This window comes from Aspergillus tubingensis (assembly GCF_013340325.1).
Source record: "Aspergillus tubingensis WU-2223L DNA, scaffold_1, whole genome shotgun sequence".
NCBI lineage: Eukaryota > Fungi > Ascomycota > Eurotiomycetes > Eurotiales > Aspergillaceae > Aspergillus > Aspergillus tubingensis.
In genome coordinates, this window is record NW_023336275.1 from 333,115 (window position 1) to 353,842 (window position 20,728).

The 20,728-nt window shown below is 50.9% G+C and overlaps 8 protein-coding genes across 8 annotated transcripts; 4 read left to right on the top strand and 4 right to left on the bottom strand.

Annotated features, from left to right (window-relative positions):
• Positions 1-158: 158 nt before the first annotated feature.
• AtWU_00116 (uncharacterized protein) lies at positions 159-1,955 on the bottom strand (the record flags this gene model as incomplete). The annotated part of the gene is made up of 1 exon (XM_035495232.1): positions 159-1,955. One exon carries the CDS (start codon positions 1,953-1,955, stop codon positions 159-161), a length of 1,797 nt encoding a protein of 598 aa, XP_035351125.1.
• Positions 1,956-2,820: 865 nt separating this feature from the next.
• AtWU_00117 (neutral/alkaline ceramidase) lies at positions 2,821-5,164 on the bottom strand (the record flags this gene model as incomplete). Its single annotated transcript, XM_035495233.1, has 2 exons — positions 2,821-4,906; positions 4,962-5,164. The coding sequence occupies 2 exons, from the start codon at positions 5,162-5,164 to the stop codon at positions 2,821-2,823; spliced, it is 2,289 nt and encodes a 762-aa protein (XP_035351126.1).
• Positions 5,165-6,020: 856 nt separating this feature from the next.
• On the top strand, positions 6,021-6,726 carry AtWU_00118 (pre-mRNA-splicing factor SPF27 family protein; the record flags this gene model as incomplete). Its single annotated transcript, XM_035495234.1, has 2 exons — positions 6,021-6,057; positions 6,113-6,726. The coding sequence occupies 2 exons, from the start codon at positions 6,021-6,023 to the stop codon at positions 6,724-6,726; spliced, it is 651 nt and encodes a 216-aa protein (XP_035351127.1).
• A 1,245-nt stretch (positions 6,727-7,971) lies between these two features.
• Positions 7,972-10,613, top strand: AtWU_00119 (GMC family oxidoreductase; the record flags this gene model as incomplete). Its single annotated transcript, XM_035495235.1, has 10 exons — positions 7,972-8,114; positions 8,170-8,323; positions 8,386-8,639; positions 8,698-8,741; positions 8,802-9,417; positions 9,471-9,531; positions 9,603-9,888; positions 9,976-10,104; positions 10,195-10,379; positions 10,482-10,613. The coding sequence occupies 10 exons, from the start codon at positions 7,972-7,974 to the stop codon at positions 10,611-10,613; spliced, it is 2,004 nt and encodes a 667-aa protein (XP_035351128.1).
• Positions 10,614-10,806: 193 nt separating this feature from the next.
• On the bottom strand, positions 10,807-12,430 carry AtWU_00120 (putative 3-beta hydroxysteroid dehydrogenase/isomerase family protein; the record flags this gene model as incomplete). Its single annotated transcript, XM_035495236.1, has 3 exons — positions 10,807-11,401; positions 11,466-12,108; positions 12,205-12,430. The coding sequence occupies 3 exons, from the start codon at positions 12,428-12,430 to the stop codon at positions 10,807-10,809; spliced, it is 1,464 nt and encodes a 487-aa protein (XP_035351129.1).
• A 1,493-nt stretch (positions 12,431-13,923) lies between these two features.
• On the bottom strand, positions 13,924-14,429 carry AtWU_00121 (uncharacterized protein; the record flags this gene model as incomplete). The annotated part of the gene is made up of 2 exons (XM_035495237.1): positions 13,924-14,005; positions 14,062-14,429. 2 exons carry the CDS (start codon positions 14,427-14,429, stop codon positions 13,924-13,926), a joined length of 450 nt encoding a protein of 149 aa, XP_035351130.1.
• A 1,406-nt stretch (positions 14,430-15,835) lies between these two features.
• On the top strand, positions 15,836-17,727 carry AtWU_00122 (MFS transporter; the record flags this gene model as incomplete). The annotated part of the gene is made up of 4 exons (XM_035495238.1): positions 15,836-16,173; positions 16,233-16,609; positions 16,663-16,939; positions 17,001-17,727. The coding sequence occupies 4 exons, from the start codon at positions 15,836-15,838 to the stop codon at positions 17,725-17,727; spliced, it is 1,719 nt and encodes a 572-aa protein (XP_035351131.1).
• Positions 17,728-19,175: 1,448 nt separating this feature from the next.
• On the top strand, positions 19,176-20,033 carry AtWU_00123 (ESCRT-III subunit protein SNF7; the record flags this gene model as incomplete). Its single annotated transcript, XM_035495239.1, has 4 exons — positions 19,176-19,350; positions 19,422-19,626; positions 19,689-19,897; positions 19,954-20,033. The coding sequence occupies 4 exons, from the start codon at positions 19,176-19,178 to the stop codon at positions 20,031-20,033; spliced, it is 669 nt and encodes a 222-aa protein (XP_035351132.1).
• Positions 20,034-20,728: the final 695 nt, after the last annotated feature.

Consider the following 20,728-nt stretch of genomic DNA (forward strand, 5'->3'; position numbering starts at 1 on the left):
AAATCCCAATGTGTAATTTATCAGAGTAGCTGATGAATACTACTACAAAATCAACACATAAGTCAAACAATCACTCAAACCTGGAATTATATGTCTTCATTATTACTTATATCTATCACCACTTCTAACCAGTCAATACACATAACAACAGAATCAACTTAAGTAGTCACACTCTCCGTCTCCGTAACCCTCTCCGTAACAGTCTCCGTCTTCGTCACCATCTCCTTCTCCTTCTCCGTCACAGTCACAGTCTCCCTCTCCCTCTCCGTCACCGTAACAGTCACAGTAACAGGACCCGTAAGCGTCACAGGCACAATCCGAAGAACATCACCTGACTCACTAGACAGGGAAGAAGTTACCGTAGGTATGGACGTGGACACATCATCCTCTTCGCTAGATTGCGTTGACGTTTGTTCTGCATCTAACGGAGTCGTCGCCGTCGTCGACATTTTCTCTTCCCCAGATGTTGTTGTTGTTATGGCTGTGGTAGGGACAGTTTCCGAGGTTGGGGTTGGGGTTGGTTTATCAACGACAGTAACGATAGCAGTAGCAATGGTGGTGGAATCATAGGTTTGTTCTGGGGTGGGTGTATCTGTGATTACTACGTAGATGGTTTGCATAGTTGTTGATGAAAAGTGGAGGGTCGTTGGGGGTTCTTTTGTTGTGGTTGGGTTGATTGTTGTGAGGGATGATGTGGATGTAGATGTGGATGTGGTATCTGGGTTAGAAGGTATGAAGGAGGATGTCCCGATGACTGTTGTTGATCCTTCGGGTGTGACTAGTACGACGACTGGGGTTGGGGCGGATGTTGTGGTGGCGTCTTCTGTTTCTGGTGTGGGAGTGGTTGTGGTCGTTGTGTCCACTGGGTCTGCTGGCTGGGTGGTCTTTGTTGTGGTTGTGCTTGTCGTGGGTATGGTCACCCCGATGAAGGGTTTGGCTGTGTGGGGGGTTGGTGTGGTTGTCTGGCTTTCAGTGGGTGTTGATGAGGTGTCCTCGGCTGTAGTCGTTGTGCTCTCGCTGGAGGGTGACATTTCAGGCATTGAGGGAGAGCTAGCACTGGCTTCTGGGAGAGGCGTGATGACGCCAATCGTGAAGCTGGTGGACGTTGATGTCTCGGAGGTGTGGGATGATGTAGTGCTCTCTGGAGCAGCGCTTGATGATGCGGGTGCAATAGTGGAGGAATGTAGTAGTTTACTAGATGAAGTGATTGTTCCCTGGTGTGATGGAGATGCTTTTGACATCTCTGCTGCTGTTCTGGATGAGTGTGATACTCTGATAGCAGAGGATGACGTCTCGTGTGTGATGTGAGAAGAGGTTGTTGGCATAGGTGCGTGAGATGACGAGCCTTCCATTGGACCTCCTGGCATGTTAATTGAGGGTGTTACAATATGGGAGCTCTCAGAAAGCGTGCTCGATGGTGTTGTGGTATGCACCACCTGCGACGAAGAACTTGTCGTAGGAGAGCTTGGAACTGCACTCGAGGGAGGCGAGTAGGGTACTGAAGATGAAGGTGTAGTTGTGGTTGTGGTTGTAGTCGTTGATGTCAGCGACAAGGTAGTCACGATGCTGTCTGACGAGACACTTCTAGATAACGAGTGCGTAGCTGCAGAGGAAGACTCGAACATAGAGGTAGTTGAGTCGACATGAGTAGTAGTAGTCGGAGATACTTGAACGAACGCAGCTGAACTCGATGGCACCGGCTCAGCGGTAGTGCTAGAGCTGGATGCAGTCTGAGGCAGACTGGAGGGAGTGACCGGAACTACAGTCAAAGCGTTGATCTCATCGTCATCATCGTCATCGACCGAAGGACTGGCAACGTGCACATAAGGTGTAGTGAGCGAAGGAGATGGAGAGAGCGACTCCATGTCTCTCTTGGAAGCAAAAGGAGCAATCGGACCAGCCGCGCAGCAAAAGACCAGGAAGAAGGTCACGAGGATAACTGGTATGAGCGACATTATCTCGTCTGCTGCTGGAATTATGCAGTCGAAATAGTACCAATATTATGTATGTATGTCAAGGAGATGTAAAGGGGACAAATAAACGAGCTGTCAAAGAGAGTATGCAAAGATAAATAGCTGACCACGCTGCATTAACATGTATTGGCAAGTTCAGAAGCGACAGAAATTCATCTTTGACTCGAATTAATATCTAGAAACAACGAAAGAGTGTCGAAGTGAGGGAAAGTAAAGAAGGACAATCAGGAATATGGATGATGCAGAGCGAATGAGGGTTAGACAAGAGAAAGACCGTGTTTAAGAAAGCCAAGCGATGAAAGCGCCCACCCGTCATCTCTTTATTTAGCTGATGCCACGGCCTGGACCGACATCAATTGCAGCTTGACATGAAACATTCCGACGGTCCAACTTGCTGTTGTGGGACTCGAAGCTGGGATCGGTTGGCTGGCGAGAGTCGAGTTGGCGCGCGACAAAGAAGTGCCGGCTGGGATGTTGCAGCACCCGCCCCGGTTGGCCAACATTTCCCATTCATTGGCAACCGTGTCAAGTCTTGCAGAACAGTGGATCATAGCAATCTTTCTACTGAGCTCTGATGAATGGATCTCGCCATGTCCGAGCATACGCCTCACAAGCTAAGCCACCATCCTTGAGCCAGCCAGGCATGGCTAGATTGGCTGAGATGCAGCCAACCACCAAGCAGCAAGAGAATGAAATATCCAATTGCGAAAAAATCAATAATATTGACTTGGCTATAGTCCAAAGCTACTGTTAGATCATTCCTACTTTCATATACGTCCTGATCCTGTCTCATAAGCCTCACTCCTTGCCGCTTGAACCAGCCTCCTTCAACATAGTAGAGGCCAGCTCAGCTGACTGCAACCGTAAACGCTTCGCTAATCCCCTCAAAGGAGGATATCTTTCCTTGCACACTTCTTGAGTCGCCGTAATAGTGGAGACGATATGTTCCACTCTGAATGGGATTAGGATTCCCCGTGTCGTAGTACTCGTCCTCGATCTGCCATTGGAGAGTGACCTCGCTATACCCCAAAATCGTACTCGTCCTTTCCCAGTTATACAGAAGGTTCCAGTCGCTGTCAGTATGCACAACATCCCATGACCCGGTAGCTGAGTTGTACCTCTCCACAGCCGCGAAGGTCGACTCTTGTCGTAGGTTATTGCGAGGGTTTGCCCCCACAAATGTGACATTTACCATGTCTCCAGGCCCGTAAGTGACATTTGCCGACGAGGATACAATATCCCCAAATGCTTTGCTAATTGGCGATCCGTCATATATAACTGAGGGAATAAAGCTTAGTGAGTTGTTGGTATTGACGGGAGGTATCTTCCCGGAGGATAGCGACGGTAGACTGCCCGTCTGCGCTGACTTGCCCAGGTACGGCAGATACGTAAGGGTTAGGTTGATGTATGCTGCAAGTGTATTGGGGCCGTACAGAGTCGAGGCCCCTTCATAGCGCTGCACTCCGTATTCCTCCTCCGTGGCGACGTAATGAGCATAGCTATTGGACGGCGCACCTAGGACTACCAGAGGGTCTGCCACTCCAAGAACCTCTTTTGCAGAGTTGCCAATCGCTTCTTTCCAGCGTCTCCCAGACATGGTGGTGGCTTCGCTTGTCGAGATGACAATGAATAGTTGACCCACTCTCAGGACCTGAATGTCCACAATATTAGGTGTCCAGGCGTACGGCTGTGTGATTGGTCCCACATCGAGAAGAACCTGCTTCGGCGCTTGACACGCCTGCTGCTCTTTCGACGGCTGGTGCAAGAAAGCACGAGCAACATACCATAGAGGGTTGGAATCGGCTGGTCCCGTGCCATTCTGGGTAAAGTCGAATAATCCTGGCCCGTCCGTGGTGCCGGCTGCAAACGAGAATCCCAATGCGGCAGGACACGTCTTTAGAGTACTACCATTAAACGGCGACGTAAAAGTGTAGTTGGACAGGTCCTGGTAAGTGTGGAATGAGCGGACATCGGCGCCTGAAAGAATTCGAACAGGATTTGAATCCAAATTGGCGTAAAGTTCTTTCGCAGCCGCGTATTGTCGCCGTCCAATCTCGAAGCAGCTCTTTGCGCCGTTATCCTTCTCGCGGAAATAAGGTCCACGGCCGTGGCAATCCTCCGTCTTCCCGCCACATGTGCTATCTTCGTATCGGCATTGTTGTTCAGAGCCATCCTCACACCAAGCTCCTAACACATTCGGGCTTGTATCGCCGACATTTGACTGAGAAAAGCCTGCGACAAAGTCATCGGAGAATTTTTGGTCGCCTTTGACACTGCGCTCAAAAAGCCACGCGGCCACACCCTTGTTGTCCCCGGTGATCAGGGTATTATTATTGTACAAAGATGTACCATGTACGGGAAAGAAGGTCAGTATGGCAGTGGTCTTGTTGTCGGATTCCCGATCAAACCTCAACAAAGTCAGCGTCTTGTCCACATTCGCCGAGTACCGAGCTTTCTCTTCTGCAGGATTGGCGTCATAAGCGTAAGGGCTTCTATTGGTATTGGCGTCTTCTAGGTCTATGGACCCAAAGCTGAGACGTCCGGGTGCTAAACCTTCGTGGGCTCGCTTGATTGAAAGGAGGACACCGTCAACAATCGCTTGATAGCTCTGTTTATCAAAACCCTTGGTGGGGATTTGAGGAAGAAGGTAATTCATCCAGGCACCGGGGCCTGAATGAGAGTGTGTCCCAGTAAGTGCGACGTTCTGCTCGGTGTATCGAGCATAGTCGCTGCCCAGGCTAGCAAGGCCATCAAGTACACCATGGCGCACGGCAGTGTCCCCGGTCAGAGCATCCAGGATAAGGTAGATGAAAGTGTCATCTGGGTTGTTATTATTGGCCACAATGAAAGCCCGAGAGTAGATTCTCTGCCGAAGACCAGTCCCAATCTGGTCCAAGCTAGCATATCCATTCATCCCTAACTCAACAACAGGCCTAGCAGACAATGTATCAGCATCCATGCAGCACTGGTAGGATAAAGGTAGTTTACCCCGTTATATCCGCCTTTCCTGCGCCTAGCAGGAAAATATCATCGTTGTTCGCCTCGGTTGCAGCAGCTCTGTGCGCCCACTTAGACTGTGTACCGACAATGAGTGGCTGGCTCTGGTGCTGAAACAGTGAGAACAGTTGCAGCAACACAAGTGCCGTTGCCACGCTGCTGGCCAAAGCCACACCCAGCCTGAAGTTCGCCATTCCACCAAGATAAGGCGTGAGCTCTAGGATCGTTGCAGTGCCAGAGAGCCTTCAGCCTGACCACGGGGATGCGCACTTCTTATTGCAAGCAGGGACCGACCGAGGCAAGAGCTATCACAAGGCATGCCCGGCTAATTTGCAACGACGGCTCCGGGGATGACACTGCAGGGTCTCTGCAACCTTGCGGGGAGGATGCGGAAGAGGCGCGATTGGTGAAAAGGCTATTGGAATGTAGGAGAAAGGGTCTGGTCCGTTCCCGTCGTCATCCGTGGCTAAGCTTGATCAGGAATGTTCTATCCAGCCCCGCGTCGACTAACTGCAAGAATATAAGTTTAGATTCGGCTCTGAAGATGGATGACATGCGGTTGGCTGGTTGAGTCATCATCATTGCAACTCTGTCAAGGTCATAGGCGGGGAACTGGCCAGTCAGGGACCAGCCCTGCCCTGTCACAAGGGACCCTGTAGATCGCATGAACCTCGTCTGATAGAGAAGCCTAGGCTAAGCCTCCAGAGAAGTGGAGAAGAGGCCCGCCTTGCCTAAAGATCCGGGAAAGTGATGATCATGTGGAGAATGAAGGAGGAAAGGAGACGTCCGTGTCGCAGCTGGACGAGATTCATCTATACTTGGGTTGCCCGAAACGGTTTAGCTTAAAACACCCCGGATCAGCTCCGGCAGAATAGGCTGAGTCATCCAGTGATACTCACCGCCCTCCTGTGCTCGGCGCAAAAGCTGAGACGCCCATGACGAGCTGCTGCTGCTGGCACTGTTCGATCTTATACAACATATCACTTCGCATTGGCCCCTGCCTCTTCTAGCTCCTCGTTATCTAGGTCTAATACGCAGGCTCAAGTCAACATGCCTCTCATCAACGAATCCCACGACTCACTTCCTTGTAAGTTGCCTTACCTCTGCTATGAGTTCCCTTCTAACGCGTGGACCGTCATTAGACATCGAACCGGCCCCTTCCACCCAGGCACGAGCAGCTGCAGAGAAGCTAATTGCCGCGGAACTTTCGTTGGATGCCAAAACCACTATTCACCCATCCATTCCTGCTTTTCCTGAGTCGCGGTTTTCTCCTCTCATCCAGCAAGAGGTGGACCGCAAAGCTGCTGGATTGCCCTTGACCGGCGGAATCGACCTCTCCCGCTATGAAGCGCCTGAGGCTCCTGCTAAAGCCGCTGACGGAACTCCCGACCTCGAGGAATGGCAACGGACACTGCAAAGGGCTTACACGGCTAGCTCCCATTTGTCAATGCGGCACGAGAATCTGGCACTGCTAGAAGAGAATGGAAAGAACGCGTGGCTGATTGGCAATTCGCAGCTGGAAGACATCCTACGGGGGCTTGAGAAGGAATTGGCTGAGATGAAGGAGGCCGCCGAGGCAGTGAACAAGGAGAGAAAGCTCGCCCAGGAAGCCAACAAGGGAGAGATTGTGGGGCTGGAGGAGACATGGAAGCGTGGTGTTGGTGCCATCCTCGACACGGAATTGGCTGCAGAAGGCCTGCGCTTGCAGATCTTGGAGCAAAGACGTCAACTGGCGCAGCAGCATGCGCAGCAGTAATGGGGGTTTTCCGTCGACCTACATTTCTCAGGACGGAGACTCGCTCGACCAGGGTGTAGGCAGTCGCACTGTTGGCCGGGTGAAAGGAGGGCATTGCTTGGTAGAGAAGCCACTTTGGTAATGGGCCAGTTACCCAGCTGCCTGGGGCGTAAAATGCAGCTTCTGCGGTTGTCATTGGGCCTGACCCAAAATTGAACACGACAAAGACGACGCTGTATTCGGCCCATATAAGACCATGGTTAAAATTAACTGGGATGATCATTGGCGTTAGGACAAGACTTGGTGGCGATGGCCGCAGGCGGGGAAACACCCAGCATTTGCCATTCCCCGCACCACGGCAAGATCGAGGCCATTGGCACACCGTCACCACTGCCTCAGCTCTGTTGCCAACAAAAGCGACTCCGCTTAATACAAGCAATTAATGCCTGGGAACGAGGGTGAGAAGGAACAATTATTCCGTCCGTGGCTATCCGGTCAATCCGCCTCATTGATTGGTGTTGCGTTTGGCCTGGCGCCGGATTCGTCTCTCTATCCCAGTCCGCCGCGACAGCAACCATTGGAGGATGGCCTGCAAGCTCCCAGCTGACCTGTACAAGGTACGCTTGGGCTGTCGCTGAGCTTCATGTCTGAACAGGTCGCTGACTGGCGAGACCATGTCCTGCTCGATTGGCATTCTGCTTGGCGTTCTCACTGTCAGGATCTGCTCTTTGCCGTCGCAAACTTAATCCAGTCGTCCATTACCGGCAGGAGCCAAGATACACCATTAGAATAGGCTCCCGTATGTCCATCCTGTATATAGATTAATCCACCTTTTATATCGATATATCTCTGACAACTCACTGCATGCACTATGCACGACCCCCTCTCGCCGTGCGGGGAATCTGCGGGAAGCATTTTGTACTTTTGTACCTCTATAGCACTAAATGAAGGTTGTATACCGTGTACCATAGTCTCTTCGCAGTTCTCTTTGTTCCTTGTATGACTTGGACGGTGCGAATGCTGGTTCACATCCTTGTCATGACTCGTATGCAAGAGGGGTTCTACATGGTGGTGCGGGGATGTATCTCTTGGTCCATAGCATTGCCTACCATGATGAGGAGGTGCTGCATCATGGGTTTGCAGGGTTGCCAGCATATAAACCGACCTCTGAATGCCAATTCCCGGTCATTTTCTATCTTTTTCTGTAAATCACACACCTTCTCACTCACAATTTCTACTATCCATACGTAGTCAATCATACCCACCATGACCATCCCAGAGGAAGTGGACATCATTGTCTGCGGTGGTGGCAGCACCGGCTGCGTAATCGCCGGTCGACTTGCTAACCTGGACCATAATCTCCAGGTCCTGCTGATTGAAGCTGGTGAAGACAACCTGAACAACCCATGGTAGGTTGGACATTGTTACCTTTACTCCCCGAGGCCACCCCTAACCTTGCCCTAGGGTCTATCGCCCCGGTATCTACCCCCGGAACATGAAGCTTGACTCGAAGACAGCTTCCTTCTACTACTCCCGGCCTTCGGAATGGCTTGATGGCCGTCGGGCTGTTGTTCCATGTGCCCATGTCCTCGGAGGAGGCAGCTCTATCAACTTCATGGTAAGCTCTGCTTGCTAAACCCACATCTAGCAACAGTAAGACACGCCCTAACAGTGAAGTAGATGTACACTCGAGCCTCTGCCTCCGACTACGACGACTTCCAGGCCAAGGGCTGGACGACAGACGAGCTTCTTCCCTTGATGAGAAAGCACGAGACATACCAGCGGGCCTGTAACAACCGGGACATTCATGGCTTCGATGGACCCATCAAGGTCTCGTTCGGGAACTACACGTATCCCATCATGCAGGACTTCCTGCGTGCTGCCGAGTCGCAGGACATTCCTGTCACGGATGATCTTCAGGACCTGAAGACAGGGTAAGTCACTCATACCTCCACTGTATACATGTACTTAGCAACCTGCTAACATGTGCAGCCACGGAGCCGAACACTGGCTGAAATGGATCAACCGCGACACAGGTACGTCCTCATGGTCACCATATCGTACATCTAGTAGAGAGACTAATAACCCACATCCAGGCCGCCGCAGCGACTCCGCCCACGCCTACGTCCACAGCACCCGGGCCAAGTACTCCAACCTGCACCTCAAATGCAACACCAAAGTAGACAAAGTAATCATCGAGAACGGCCGTGCCGTCGGCGTCGCCACCGTTCCCACCAAGCCCCTCGCAGGCCGAGATCCCCCGCGGACCATCTTCAGAGCCCGCAAACAGATCATCGTCAGCGGCGGCACCCTCAGCTCCCCTCTCATCCTCCAGAGGTCTGGTGTCGGTGACCCGGAGAAGCTCCGTCGTGCTGGCGTGCAGCCTCTCGTGAGCCTCCCCGGTGTGGGACGGAACTTCCAAGACCACTACCTGACATTCTCCGTCTTCCGGGCGAAGCCTGAAGTCGAGTCCTTCGATGACTTCGTCCGCGGAGACCCCGAAGTGCAGAAGAAGGTCTTCGAGGAATGGAACATCAAGGGCACAGGACCTCTAGCGACGAACGGCATCGAAGCCGGCGTGAAGATCCGGCCGGATGCAAAGGAACTAGAGGAGATGAAGAGCTGGCCCACGAATGACTTTTACAAGGGCTGGGAGAGTTACTTTAAGAACAAGCCGGATAAGCCGGTGATGCATTACTCTGTCATTGCTGGGTAGGCACTACACCCTCTCCAAATAACATACTAGAGATACTAACAGTTGATAGCTGGTTCGGCGACCACATGCTCATGCCCCCAGGCAAATTCTTCACCATGTTCCACTTCCTCGTGAGTATCCCTCCCTCCATACCACCACCACTATCCATTCCAAACTTACTCATTAATCAATCAATCAACAGGAATACCCCTTCTCCCGAGGCTCCACGCACATCCAATCCGCCGACCCCTACGAAAGCCCCGACTTCGACGCCGGCTTCATGAACGACAAGCGCGACATGGCCCCCATGGTCTGGGGATACATCAAGTCGCGCGAGACGGCGCGGCGCATGGGCGCCTACGCAGGTGAAGTGACAGGCATGCACCCTCACTTTTCGTATGACTCGCCCGCGCGAGCATTCGATCTGGACCTGGAGACGACGAAGGCGTATGCAGGGCCGAACCATATTTCTGCTGGGATTCAGCATGGTACGTCACACATTCCTTCATTCCCTCATATGTATACATAGGCGGACTAGTCCACTTGAAAAGAATACCTACTGACATTATGTAAAGGCTCCTGGTCCCAACCCCTCGAACCTGGTACTTCGCCCGCATCGCCTACGAGGCTTAACTCCAATAGACAGGATACAAGGGAAGAGATCAAGTATAGTAAGAAGGATATCGAACATATTGAGAAGTGGGGTGCGTATCCCTTCCTTCCTTCCTACACAGCCCCCCCTCCCTCTAACAATCCCATACCATTGAACTGACTAATGACCGAATCAATGATAGTCCAACGCCACGTCGAAACAACCTGGCACTCCCTCGGAACCTGCAGCATGGCGCCCCGCGAAGGCAACAATCTCACGCCGCACGGCGGAGTCGTCGATGAACGACTCAATGTGCATGGTGTGCAGGGGCTTAAGGTGGCTGATTTGTCCATTTGTCCGGATAATGTGGGGTGTAATACTTATAGTGTCAGTTCCCCTTCCCCCACCCTCCCCCTTTTCTTTGTATTTTTTCTATTCTTTTTCTGCAGTGGATTAAGTGGGCTATGCTAATGTGTGGTGGGTGTGTAGACCGCCCTGCTTATCGGAGAGAAATGTGCGGTCTTGACCGCTGAGGATCTGGGTTACTCGGGTAAGGCGTTGGATATGAAGGTTCCGGAGTATCATGCGCCTGGGGAGGTGACGTTTTTGTCGAGGTTGTGAGGGGAGTATACCTTGTTGAGGTAGGTGGGGTGTTGTTTAGTTGTACTTTGTTAGTTTGATTGATTGAGTAGTATGAAATTTACATGAGTCGTTGTGAATTGCTTAGCAGTAAGAATATGAAATGATAGTTTTTCTCGATGGTAATACAATTTGTTGAAATACAAACAGACATTCATGGTTAATCTGCAATGAACTACAACTTCTCCGGAGGAACCACCAAATTCACATCCACACCCTCCTCACTCACACTGACCACCCCCTTTGCCGCAACCTCTGCAACCTCCGCAACCTTCTTCTGGTCCGCCTCGCGGTTCCACACCTCCAGGTGCTTGCACATACCATACATTGTCGTGATCGGAGGAGCGTACCCCAGCCCGCCCTGTTCTGGCGACTTGCGTGCACGCGAATCATCGGCAATGTAATGCACATTAGTGATGGAGAAAAGAGCAGGTTGCATCCTGGCGATATCTCCGGTGATTCTAGGAAGCCAGGGGAAGTAAACGACCTGCAGGAAGGAGTACCATTCGATGAGGTAGGACAGGATGAGGAAAGGGACGGGAGGTACGCGAGGGAAGTTAGCGGGTGTTTTGGAGAGGGTGTGCAGGAGGAGATAGACGTCGCCGTAGGTTGGGGCTGGGTTGGGATCTGTGACTAGGAAGGATTGGCCACCGATATTGGGGAGTGTGGTTGGGCTGTTGGTGTGCTCGATAAGACGCTGTTCGTAGAGTAGGTGGGCAATGGAGACGTTTTCGGCGTTGACGAAGTTTTGCATGGTGTCAATGAGCCAGCTGATAGGGTTGTTAGTCCTTGATATTCTGCAAAGGTTATTGGGGGCTAGTAGGGATGTCTTACGCAGGGGAACCGCCGGATCTGAGATATGATGTGGTGAGAGAACCTTCCGTGTCGCCGATCCCGTAAATGCCATTCGCCGGCCGGATGCAGCCTGTGCGGAAGTTTCCTTCAAGATTGTCGGCGGCGCGGACGATCTTCTCAGCCTTGGATTTGGAGGCGGCATAGTTGCTGAAGAAGTCGTAGTGTTCTTCCGGGACTGGGGTCGAGTCATCGACTACCTGGACGTGACCCTTGGGGGACTTGTTCCAGGGTGCGATCCAGAAGGATTGACTACGGAGACTGACAGATCCTGAGGATGTCGAGATGAGGCAGCTTGCGCCGGCTTTCTTCGCTGCAGCCAGCACGTTGACTGTGCCGCCCACGTTAACGTCGGTGCAACGGGGAAGGAAAGTTTTGAGACGCTCTCCGGGCCTAATCACGGCGGCATTGTGGAAGACGGTCAGGGGCCTATTAGCGACAGCTTCCGGCCAACGTTGTGCGAAAGCAGTGGCCACGGCCTTCTCGTCGGCAATATTCGTCTTGAAGAAAGCGACACCCTGGTCGAGGATCTCGCGACGAGGCGCTGCAAGGTCCAAGATACGGATAGCCGACGGGTCTTCTCCGCGAGCGAGCAGATGGTTTACCATCCAGCTTCCCACGAATCCTGGAACTGTTAGCTTTGGAACTGTTGATATGGGGAATCGCATAAGGCAGTCTCATGAGCCACGGCATGCGAATGTCTTTTGAAGATAGAACGCACCTGCCCCACCGACCACGATATAGCGCCGGTTTTGCTTCGGGGGAAGGCTCTTTTGCACATCGACTGGGTTTCGAATAGAATCCTCGTATGCTGCTTTGATTTCATCGACAGTCCAACGATGAGGAGAGAGCCGGCTTACTTCCTCCGGCGTGCCTGTCATACCACGATTAACGTGGCAGAGATAGAGGACAGCTAGTCCGGAGGCAACGGCGATCTCTGAGAACATGTCGAAATGGCAGCTCTAGGCTGAAACGTGTAGTAAAGGGGGTATGCGATGCAGACAGCCGGATGGAGGACAGTCAGGTCTTTCTTGTTGCAGCGAATTAGCACTTTTACCCTGTAGATCAATCCCTTTTGCGAACACGCAGCAGAAAGCAATGCTGTTGCAACATAGGAAATGATTTGAGATCAATCTAATTCAGGTACAAGAAGTATTGCTCAGCCATAAATCTCATCACTAACTTACAATCTCGCGTGGCTAAGCCTTAAAGCCACCATCCATGGGTCTCAGGAATCCAAGCGAACGGAGATTAATAGTTCGGGATTGGACCGTTCGGTTAGACGAGTCAGGCCCACATGTCATTCGGTCAGTGGCCAGGTGTAAGTTCGTTAAGGGGTAAGGAACCTATCAAGAAGAGAGTTTCTCTGTCAATCAGCCACTAAAGCATAAAAACGGTTCGATAAATTTGATGCATCCCTTGATTCCGAGTTGCATTAGCAGGAGATGGCCTCCACGTGCCCGGCGCCGGGGCAAAAGCAAGCAAAATGGTCCGATTCGGTTTATTTGTGACACCTTCGGAAAATTTGATGGCGCGGTCAGGGGCTGAGACATTGAATATGACCGGATTTATTGACAGCCGAAAGGCTCAATTATTGTCATTCAGAAGGTAAATTGTAAGCATCTCAACTGCCATATACTCTAACACAGCCAAGAGTACTCCCGTACAAGCTCTTTATTGGACGATGCATGCTGCAGGTGTCTGTAAGCACCCAATTCATAGTAGATCCGATGCTGTACACCTTTTCTACCACAATGAAGGATATAGTCCTTTGTTCGCATCAAGGGCTACGCTTGACTTATCATATAGGAATCATATCGCAGGGTTTACTACTTCGTGATTGTGATTATTGTCTGGCAGAAGATTCAACAGCCATTTCGGTATTCTTTCCGAGGGGTGGGTCGGGCTTATCTCCGCAATTCCGAGCCTTGTCTCTCCCTCTACGATATGGCCGAGATAGAGATGAATTGGAGGCGTATACAAAGGTATACCGATAAGAACTGTGTTGTTACTCTTATCGCCTGCAACGGACTATAATCTAGCAAGCATACACTGTGGATTCTCACGCGAGTGCCTCCTGATGAACCCAGTCGGTTACCTAGGGATTAAGGATGAAAGCGTATGTATACACAGTAAGTCCCAGCATGCTTGTTCTGAGTAAGTGGCTCTTCCTCGCTACTCCAGCATCTGACGGCATTGGCATACATGCTCCTCCCTCCATTTGGTCGCCCTCGTGCCTTTGAAGTTGGAGCTATGGCCACCAAAACATTCGTACCGTCGTTTGCATGGCCCGTGCAATGAGTTTCCCACCGGGGCCACTGTCTCAAATATTGCATTTTGGATTCCCTAAATATAGATCCTTATCCTTCCCAGAACATGATAGTATACAGGGCACCATCCTTGCTTCTCGGTAGCATGCTCTGACGGATCCTCACATTCCTCAGAAGAATGGTATGGGGCTGGTCTTGGCACGTGTCGAGTCACCTCTTTGGGCTCGCGCAGGAACTGCGCAATTGCCAGCACTGAAGAGACAAATCATTTTCTCTCTCGAGATGAATATAGATGACGGCATGGTTACCTATCATATTTGGACCTGCAACGTCCGCTCGGAACACGGGCCACTGGGTGGTGGCCGCCAGAATCAGCATGGATACCTAAAAAGAAGGGGCGCAGACGTTCTGGATCGCAAAAACAGAGTTTCGCACAGGATCGTCCTGGTTGTTGCCAGAGTTTCATCGGCAAACCGGCACGGGCGGCACTCGGAACCGAGCCCTGAACTGTGACTGGGTCATGGGCAAGCATCAACCCCGTTTTAGCCTCGAAGGCCTCCCCCGCCCTGTGCTTGACATTTTCTAGTGGACTGGCTCCCTTAGGGTAAGGAAGACGCAAATGCTTCTCCTCGTTGGTGTGGAGCTGGCCGCGTTCAGAATTATCGTCTTCCGACATGGTGGTGGGGACTTGGCTTCGTTTGCGACTGTGCATCTGCCGTTTTCGCCAGAAATCCACCGCAGTGGAGATGCTTATTCATGCGGTGGTGACGTCCAGGACTTATCTCCAGTTTTCTCCCCATCTGGAGCAAATTAGGGATCCTGGGGTAGGTAGATCAGCCTGGCGAAACAGGGTCTGTTAGTGACTGCCATAGTCACGACAGGTATCCATGCAGAGAGACACTGGTAAACTTGCGATGCATGCCCATGATTCCGCATCACACTGTGTCTTATGCAGATCACACCCTGTAGGTGACGAATAGCCAGCTTTAGGTATGAACTAAGTGCGATTGGGCGGGCCTCGTATGCCGTAGCGCAATTTGAATCAGAATTCTCCTGCTACACCGTAACGCCATGCCAGTCCGTGCTGCGAGAGAGGTCAGTCACTGAGGCATTATTTCCCCCCAACACGACTGGGTAGTATATAGTAAGGACTAAAAAGGGTATTAACTCACTGAATGGACATGCGACTTCCCTCGGCTAGTCAATAATAGGGATCATCAGCCGCGTCTAACCATGGATTCCCATATCCAAATTCTAGAAGGAATTCATAGCCTGTCTGTTTTACTGTATCCGGATCGTCAGTTAGGGGACACCCCAGCACAACTCGTCTAGGCAGCGGATCTGGCAACTCAACGTGGAAGATGCAGATGACTGTTAGTTGAGTGCCTAGCGGTGAACGTATCAATTTTAGTTCTCGTGCAATGTCCATCAGCACCTGTCTTTTCCTTGGCAAGAGTCGAAGAAGATCCGGTGGAGGAAGACCGAGGGCTTATCAGTCGCACTCCTGCCGACTGTTCTCGTCCGGCGCCCCCACTTTGAGTGTCTTCGCTTTTGTCTCGCTCTCGCGCTCTCTCTCCCTCTTTTCTTTCCCCTAATGTCACTGACTCACTAGTTTTCGTTGCTAATCATTATCGTATGCGTTTCAGAATTTAATCTCCGCTAAGCTTTATCTTGCAACTCCCAGCGTCTATCACTCAAAAAATTGTCTTCTCCCTTCCCGGCATTTGTACTCGTCTTGTTGGTTTCCATGTCTGCTGCGCTACAACTTGAAATCGCTCACAGTTGATTATTTTGGGAGCAATCCTCTACTTGAAGTTCTGTCGCATTGGATACAGTTTTCTTTCTTACTCTTGCTGAATCGGGAGCACGAGCGAGTCCAAGAGCCAGTTTGTCGAGTCATTATATAGTAGCTGCAGCGCATTTCAGCGCGCTCTATCTTAATTTTCTTTCATATTACTCCTCCACCGCAGCTATATAATAGATTAGGAGGTTTATATCAGCTGTATCGGCTGTACTCGCTCCAACTGTGGAGAGCTCTTCCCCCTCTGGGTCACGGACCGAATTCTAATTGACGCCACGAAAATGTCCTCAGCCAAGATTCCTTCTTCAGATCCCCCGGCAGGCCCAGGGGATAGCAAAGAGGGGCCTACCTCCACATATGCACAATCATACGCAGTATCAGGCTCATCCGAGGACACTATCGATCAAGTGGATGACCTGGCGCACATCCCCACGCGCGCCTCTCGAGCCTCGATACCATCTCTAGCCCAAAGAGTCACATCTATAGGGACGACTGGCACATCTGACCCGAACTATGAAGTTGATTGGGACGATGAGTTCGACACTAATAACCCGAAGAACTGGCCCTTCCCCTACAAAGCTATGGGAATCGCTATTCTATCATACAACACCTTGATTATGTGAGTCTGGCGCATCGCCTAGATACGCATTAAGCGACAACGACGCTAATACCTTTCAGCGTATTATACTCAACATCGTACACATCCGGAGAGTCGCAGATTGCAGCTGAATTTGGGGCCTCCACCACCATCGTTACGTTGGGATTGACTCTGTACCTCATCGGTCTGGCTGTGGGATCCATGTTTATGGCGCCACTAAGCGAATTGTACGGCCGAAAGCCAGTCTGCATAGCCTGCTTGTTTATCTTCACAGTATTGATCATACCTTGCGCGCTCGCCAAAAACCTTGCGACTCTGCTGGTTGTGCGCTTCATCGCAGCGTTGTTCGGAAGTGTAATGATTTCCACTGCGCCGGGGATGGTTGCGGACATAGTCGAAGATGACCAGCGCGCGCTGGCAATGTCGGTCTGGAGTCTCGGGCCCGTGAACGGACCAGGTAGGCATAACCACTCCCCCGCCAAAACCTACCTGTTATTGACCCTGCCCTAGTCCTCGGACCCATTATCGGAGGTTTCGTCACCCAGTACCTGGGCTGGCGGTGGATGGATTGGATCGCTCTGATATTGTCTGGAGTCGCGTTGGTCTTTTCATGTATCATGAAGGAGACTTATGGCCCCATAATCCTGCAAAAGAAAGCCGCCCGCATGAGGAAAGAAACGGGCGACTCACGATGGTGGTGTCGATACGAACAGAAGGCCAGTCTGAGTGAGCTGCTCAAGATAAATCTCGGCCGTCCGTTTGTAATGGCAGTCACTGAGCCTATTTGGTCAGTCTTTCCGAACCAGTACTCGCGTTGTCACTTCAAAGCTGATGTGCCTTTCATATAGTATATTCTGGAATATTTACATTGCCATCGTATATGGTATCCTCTATCTCTGCTTCACAGCCTACCCTATCGTTTTCCGGGATATTCGCGGTTGGTCACTTGGTCTCTCCGGCCTCGCATTCCTGGGTATCGGAACTGGATGCGTGATCACCATATCCAGCGAACCCTTGATCCGCCGCTTGATCAACAGTCATAAGCCGGACCCCGAAACAGGCAAACCACCCCCGGAAGCAATGGTGGCCTTTGTATGTATCTGCGCGCTCCTGATTCCCGCTGGAGAATTGTGGTTCGCCTGGACCTGTTCGCCTGCCTCGATTCCTTGGATTGTACCCATTCTCGCTGGTGTCCTCTTCGGCACGGGCAACACGGGAGTCTTCATCTACGCGACCAACTACTTGGCTGGTAGTTACGGGGTGTATGCAGCGTCCGCGCTGGCAGGAAATTCCGTGATCCGGAGTATTCTGGGAGGTGTCTTACCCCTTGTTGGAACGTATATGTATGCCGGTATTGGTCCGAATTGGTCTGGGACCCTTTTGGGCTTGCTCGAGGTGGCTATCGTCCCGATCCCATTTATTTTCTACAAATATGGCTACAAGATCCGGGAGAAGAGCGTGCTCATCCGGCGGATGCAGGAGGATAAGCGGCGATTGGCAGGAAAGCGCCAACACCATACACAGCAGGTGGAGAATCTTGCGAAAATCGAGGAGAAGGAAACGATGGAGGTATGAGTAAGGAGTGTGATCGAGACTGGAGACAGTGAATCGACATTAAGCGCAGGAGTACAAATGAGTTTTTGCGCAGAAAAGCATCCTCGCACAGTTGGAGTTTGGACGGGGAGCCTGACTTTTTCACCTTATTAGGAAACATTGGTCTGGATAATGTGGATATGTACATGTCTGTCAGGAAAGTCACGAAGTAATGGAATGAAGATCTCGGGTAGTACCATAGTATAGCACATAGAGAAAAAGTCGAATAATTGCTAGTCATTAATGAATATGTTGATATGAGTTATCACCCTGTCCTCCTTACCCTCCTCTCCACTCCCAACGCCTCCTGCAGGATTCGCTCATACTCTCCCAACGCCACGGCGCCAGCTGGGAACACCATCACGGCTTCCACATACACTGGGTTGGGATTTGATTCTGAAAGAGCAGGATCACCATCACTTCTCCTCTTTCTCCTTACATAGCCGAGCACATTTACCCACGCGCCAACGGACAGCTCCTGCGAAGTGACTGTCTCCAGCACCGCGTTGATATCCACGGCAACAGAGGGTGGTTGCTGCGGTGGTTTCTGACGCGGATAGTTGTGTTCAAGGATGAGATGCCCCGTTTGGATGTTGTATGTCCTCACGCTGAGAAAATCAGTCTCTTTACTACTATCTTCCTGAGCAGGCAAAGAAGCAAGTATCTCTAAATAGTCTACGGGATACAGCATGCAAAACGATAAGATATACACATAGATAGACAAGGAACTTCACGCACCAACCGAGAAATCGGACCTTCGAGCTAACTGGAAGAGAAGGTAGATCGGAGAGGAATGCCCGCGTAGAAGGAAGAGGTGCGTTCATTCCAGCAGGTGAGATAGTCTCATAAAGAAGCCATCGTATAGAGGAATGATCTCGAGGCAGCAGTGATCGATCACAAGGCAATCAATCAATCAATCAATAATAAATAATTAATACCCGTGAAATACGATGACCGGCGTGACCCCCATCCACGTGACCATATCACCCCGATAGGCTTAGCGCGGTATGTCATAGGGCCAACGAGGGGAAAACCAACTTGAATCCGGCCGGGGATCTCCTCCATCTCTTGCTCGCTCTTCTCTCGTCTCGGACCTTATCACACTCTCTCTGTTCTTGTCGCTTATCAAGGACCGCTGCCTTGCTCGACCTGGCTTAGGTGACTCGGAGCTGATCGACTCCCGCACCCTTCACCAGGATAATCACCGTCCAGCGATCCCTCACCGATCCCGCCCCGTTGCCACGGACCATCATCTCTTTCCATCCCACCTTCCACCGATTCCAGAACCCGTCGTTACACTTCCTCCCGACTCAACACCAACGACTTCCCCCATCGGACGTCGAATCACTAGTCCCTGACATCACCTCGATCATCGCAATAGCAACCACCCTCTATCACAGCCTAATCAACCCTCATACACCCTTATCAACATGTGGTCTTGGTTCGGCGGATCCGCCGCTCAGAAGCGGAAAGATGCGCCCAAGAATGCGATTCTCATGCTTCGCGAGCAGCTGGACATGCTCCAGAAGCGCGAGAAGCACTTGGAGAATTTGATGGAGGAGCAGGATGCAATTGCTCGGAAGAACGTAACGTCAAACAAGGCCGGTGGGTGACCGCAGAAAAACAGTCAACTAGGCAACAACAAATGAAGACTAACAAGTTATTGATCTGTATAGCGGCCAAGAATGCCCTTCGACGGAAGAAGGTCCATGAGAAGAACCTCGAACAGACGACGGCGCAGATTGTTCAGCTAGAGCAGCAGATCTACTCGATCGAGGCGGCGAATATCAACCAGGAGACTTTGAAGGCTATGGAGGCGGCTGGTGCGGCGATGGCGAAGATCCATGGTTCTATGACGATCGATAAGGTGGATGAGACGATGTATGTTGTTTCGTTATGGTATTATCTGTGTGATGGGAATAAGGCAACTGACTATGGACTAGGGATACACTTCGCGAACAGCACCAACTCAGCACGGAAATCGCAACAGCCATCACAAGCACCTCTCTGGTCGATCAACCAGACGAGGCCGACTTGGAGGAGGAACTCGAGGGTTTGGAGCAGGAGGCCATGGACGAGCGGATGCTCAACACAGGTACTGTGCCGGTTGCAGACCAGCTCAACCGTTTACCTCCTGCGGCAAATGGAGAAAGTAAGCCACTGTCCCTCCCTCTTTTCTGTGAAACTATTCTAACATATATACAACAGTCAAATCCAAACCCCAGACCGAAGAAGAAGACGAGGAAGCAGAACTGGAGAAGCTACGTGCGGAAATGGCCATGGGATAACTGGCCAGCTAGCTATTTTGTTTTCCTCCAATTCCTTCCAGACTCGGGTTTCTTTCACCTCTCCTTCTTCCCTTTTAATCATATGTGTCAAAGAACATGTGCTGCCTCCATTCCACCGTTTTGATTGATTGCGTTATTTGCGCCCCTTGGAGTTAGTTTATTTTTCTTTCTTATTACTTGAATCCTTGCATGATGGAATGAAATCATTGTCTACTTATGTTCGGTTCCTATATTGTGATTGAATACATTTACTAGTAGTAGAGTTGAATTGAGTAGCTGATCCATGATATTCTATGCATACATGAATACTACATGAAACCGTATCTGTTAGTTCCAGGTATCCATGTAATATCTACACATCATACTTATGTACATGATCACACCTGAAGTCCAGTCCTACTACTGCCTTGTCTAGTGCTTTCTACGTATAGTAATCATGCTGCCTAGAAACACATCCATCCATTCATCTATCATGAAAACAAAGATTGTAGTAGTGGTCACGGTAGTATAAACAGACACGTCGTTCCCTGCTTACTATATAGGCATCCATCATAAGCATATACATTTATTACCACTAACCTAATCTAACTTGACCTACAACGGTGGGAGCCTAGCAGAAATAACCTTACTAGTGAAATACATAGGAATGATAATTAGAGTATAGTCGAACCTTGATGATAATCTCTACGAATCAC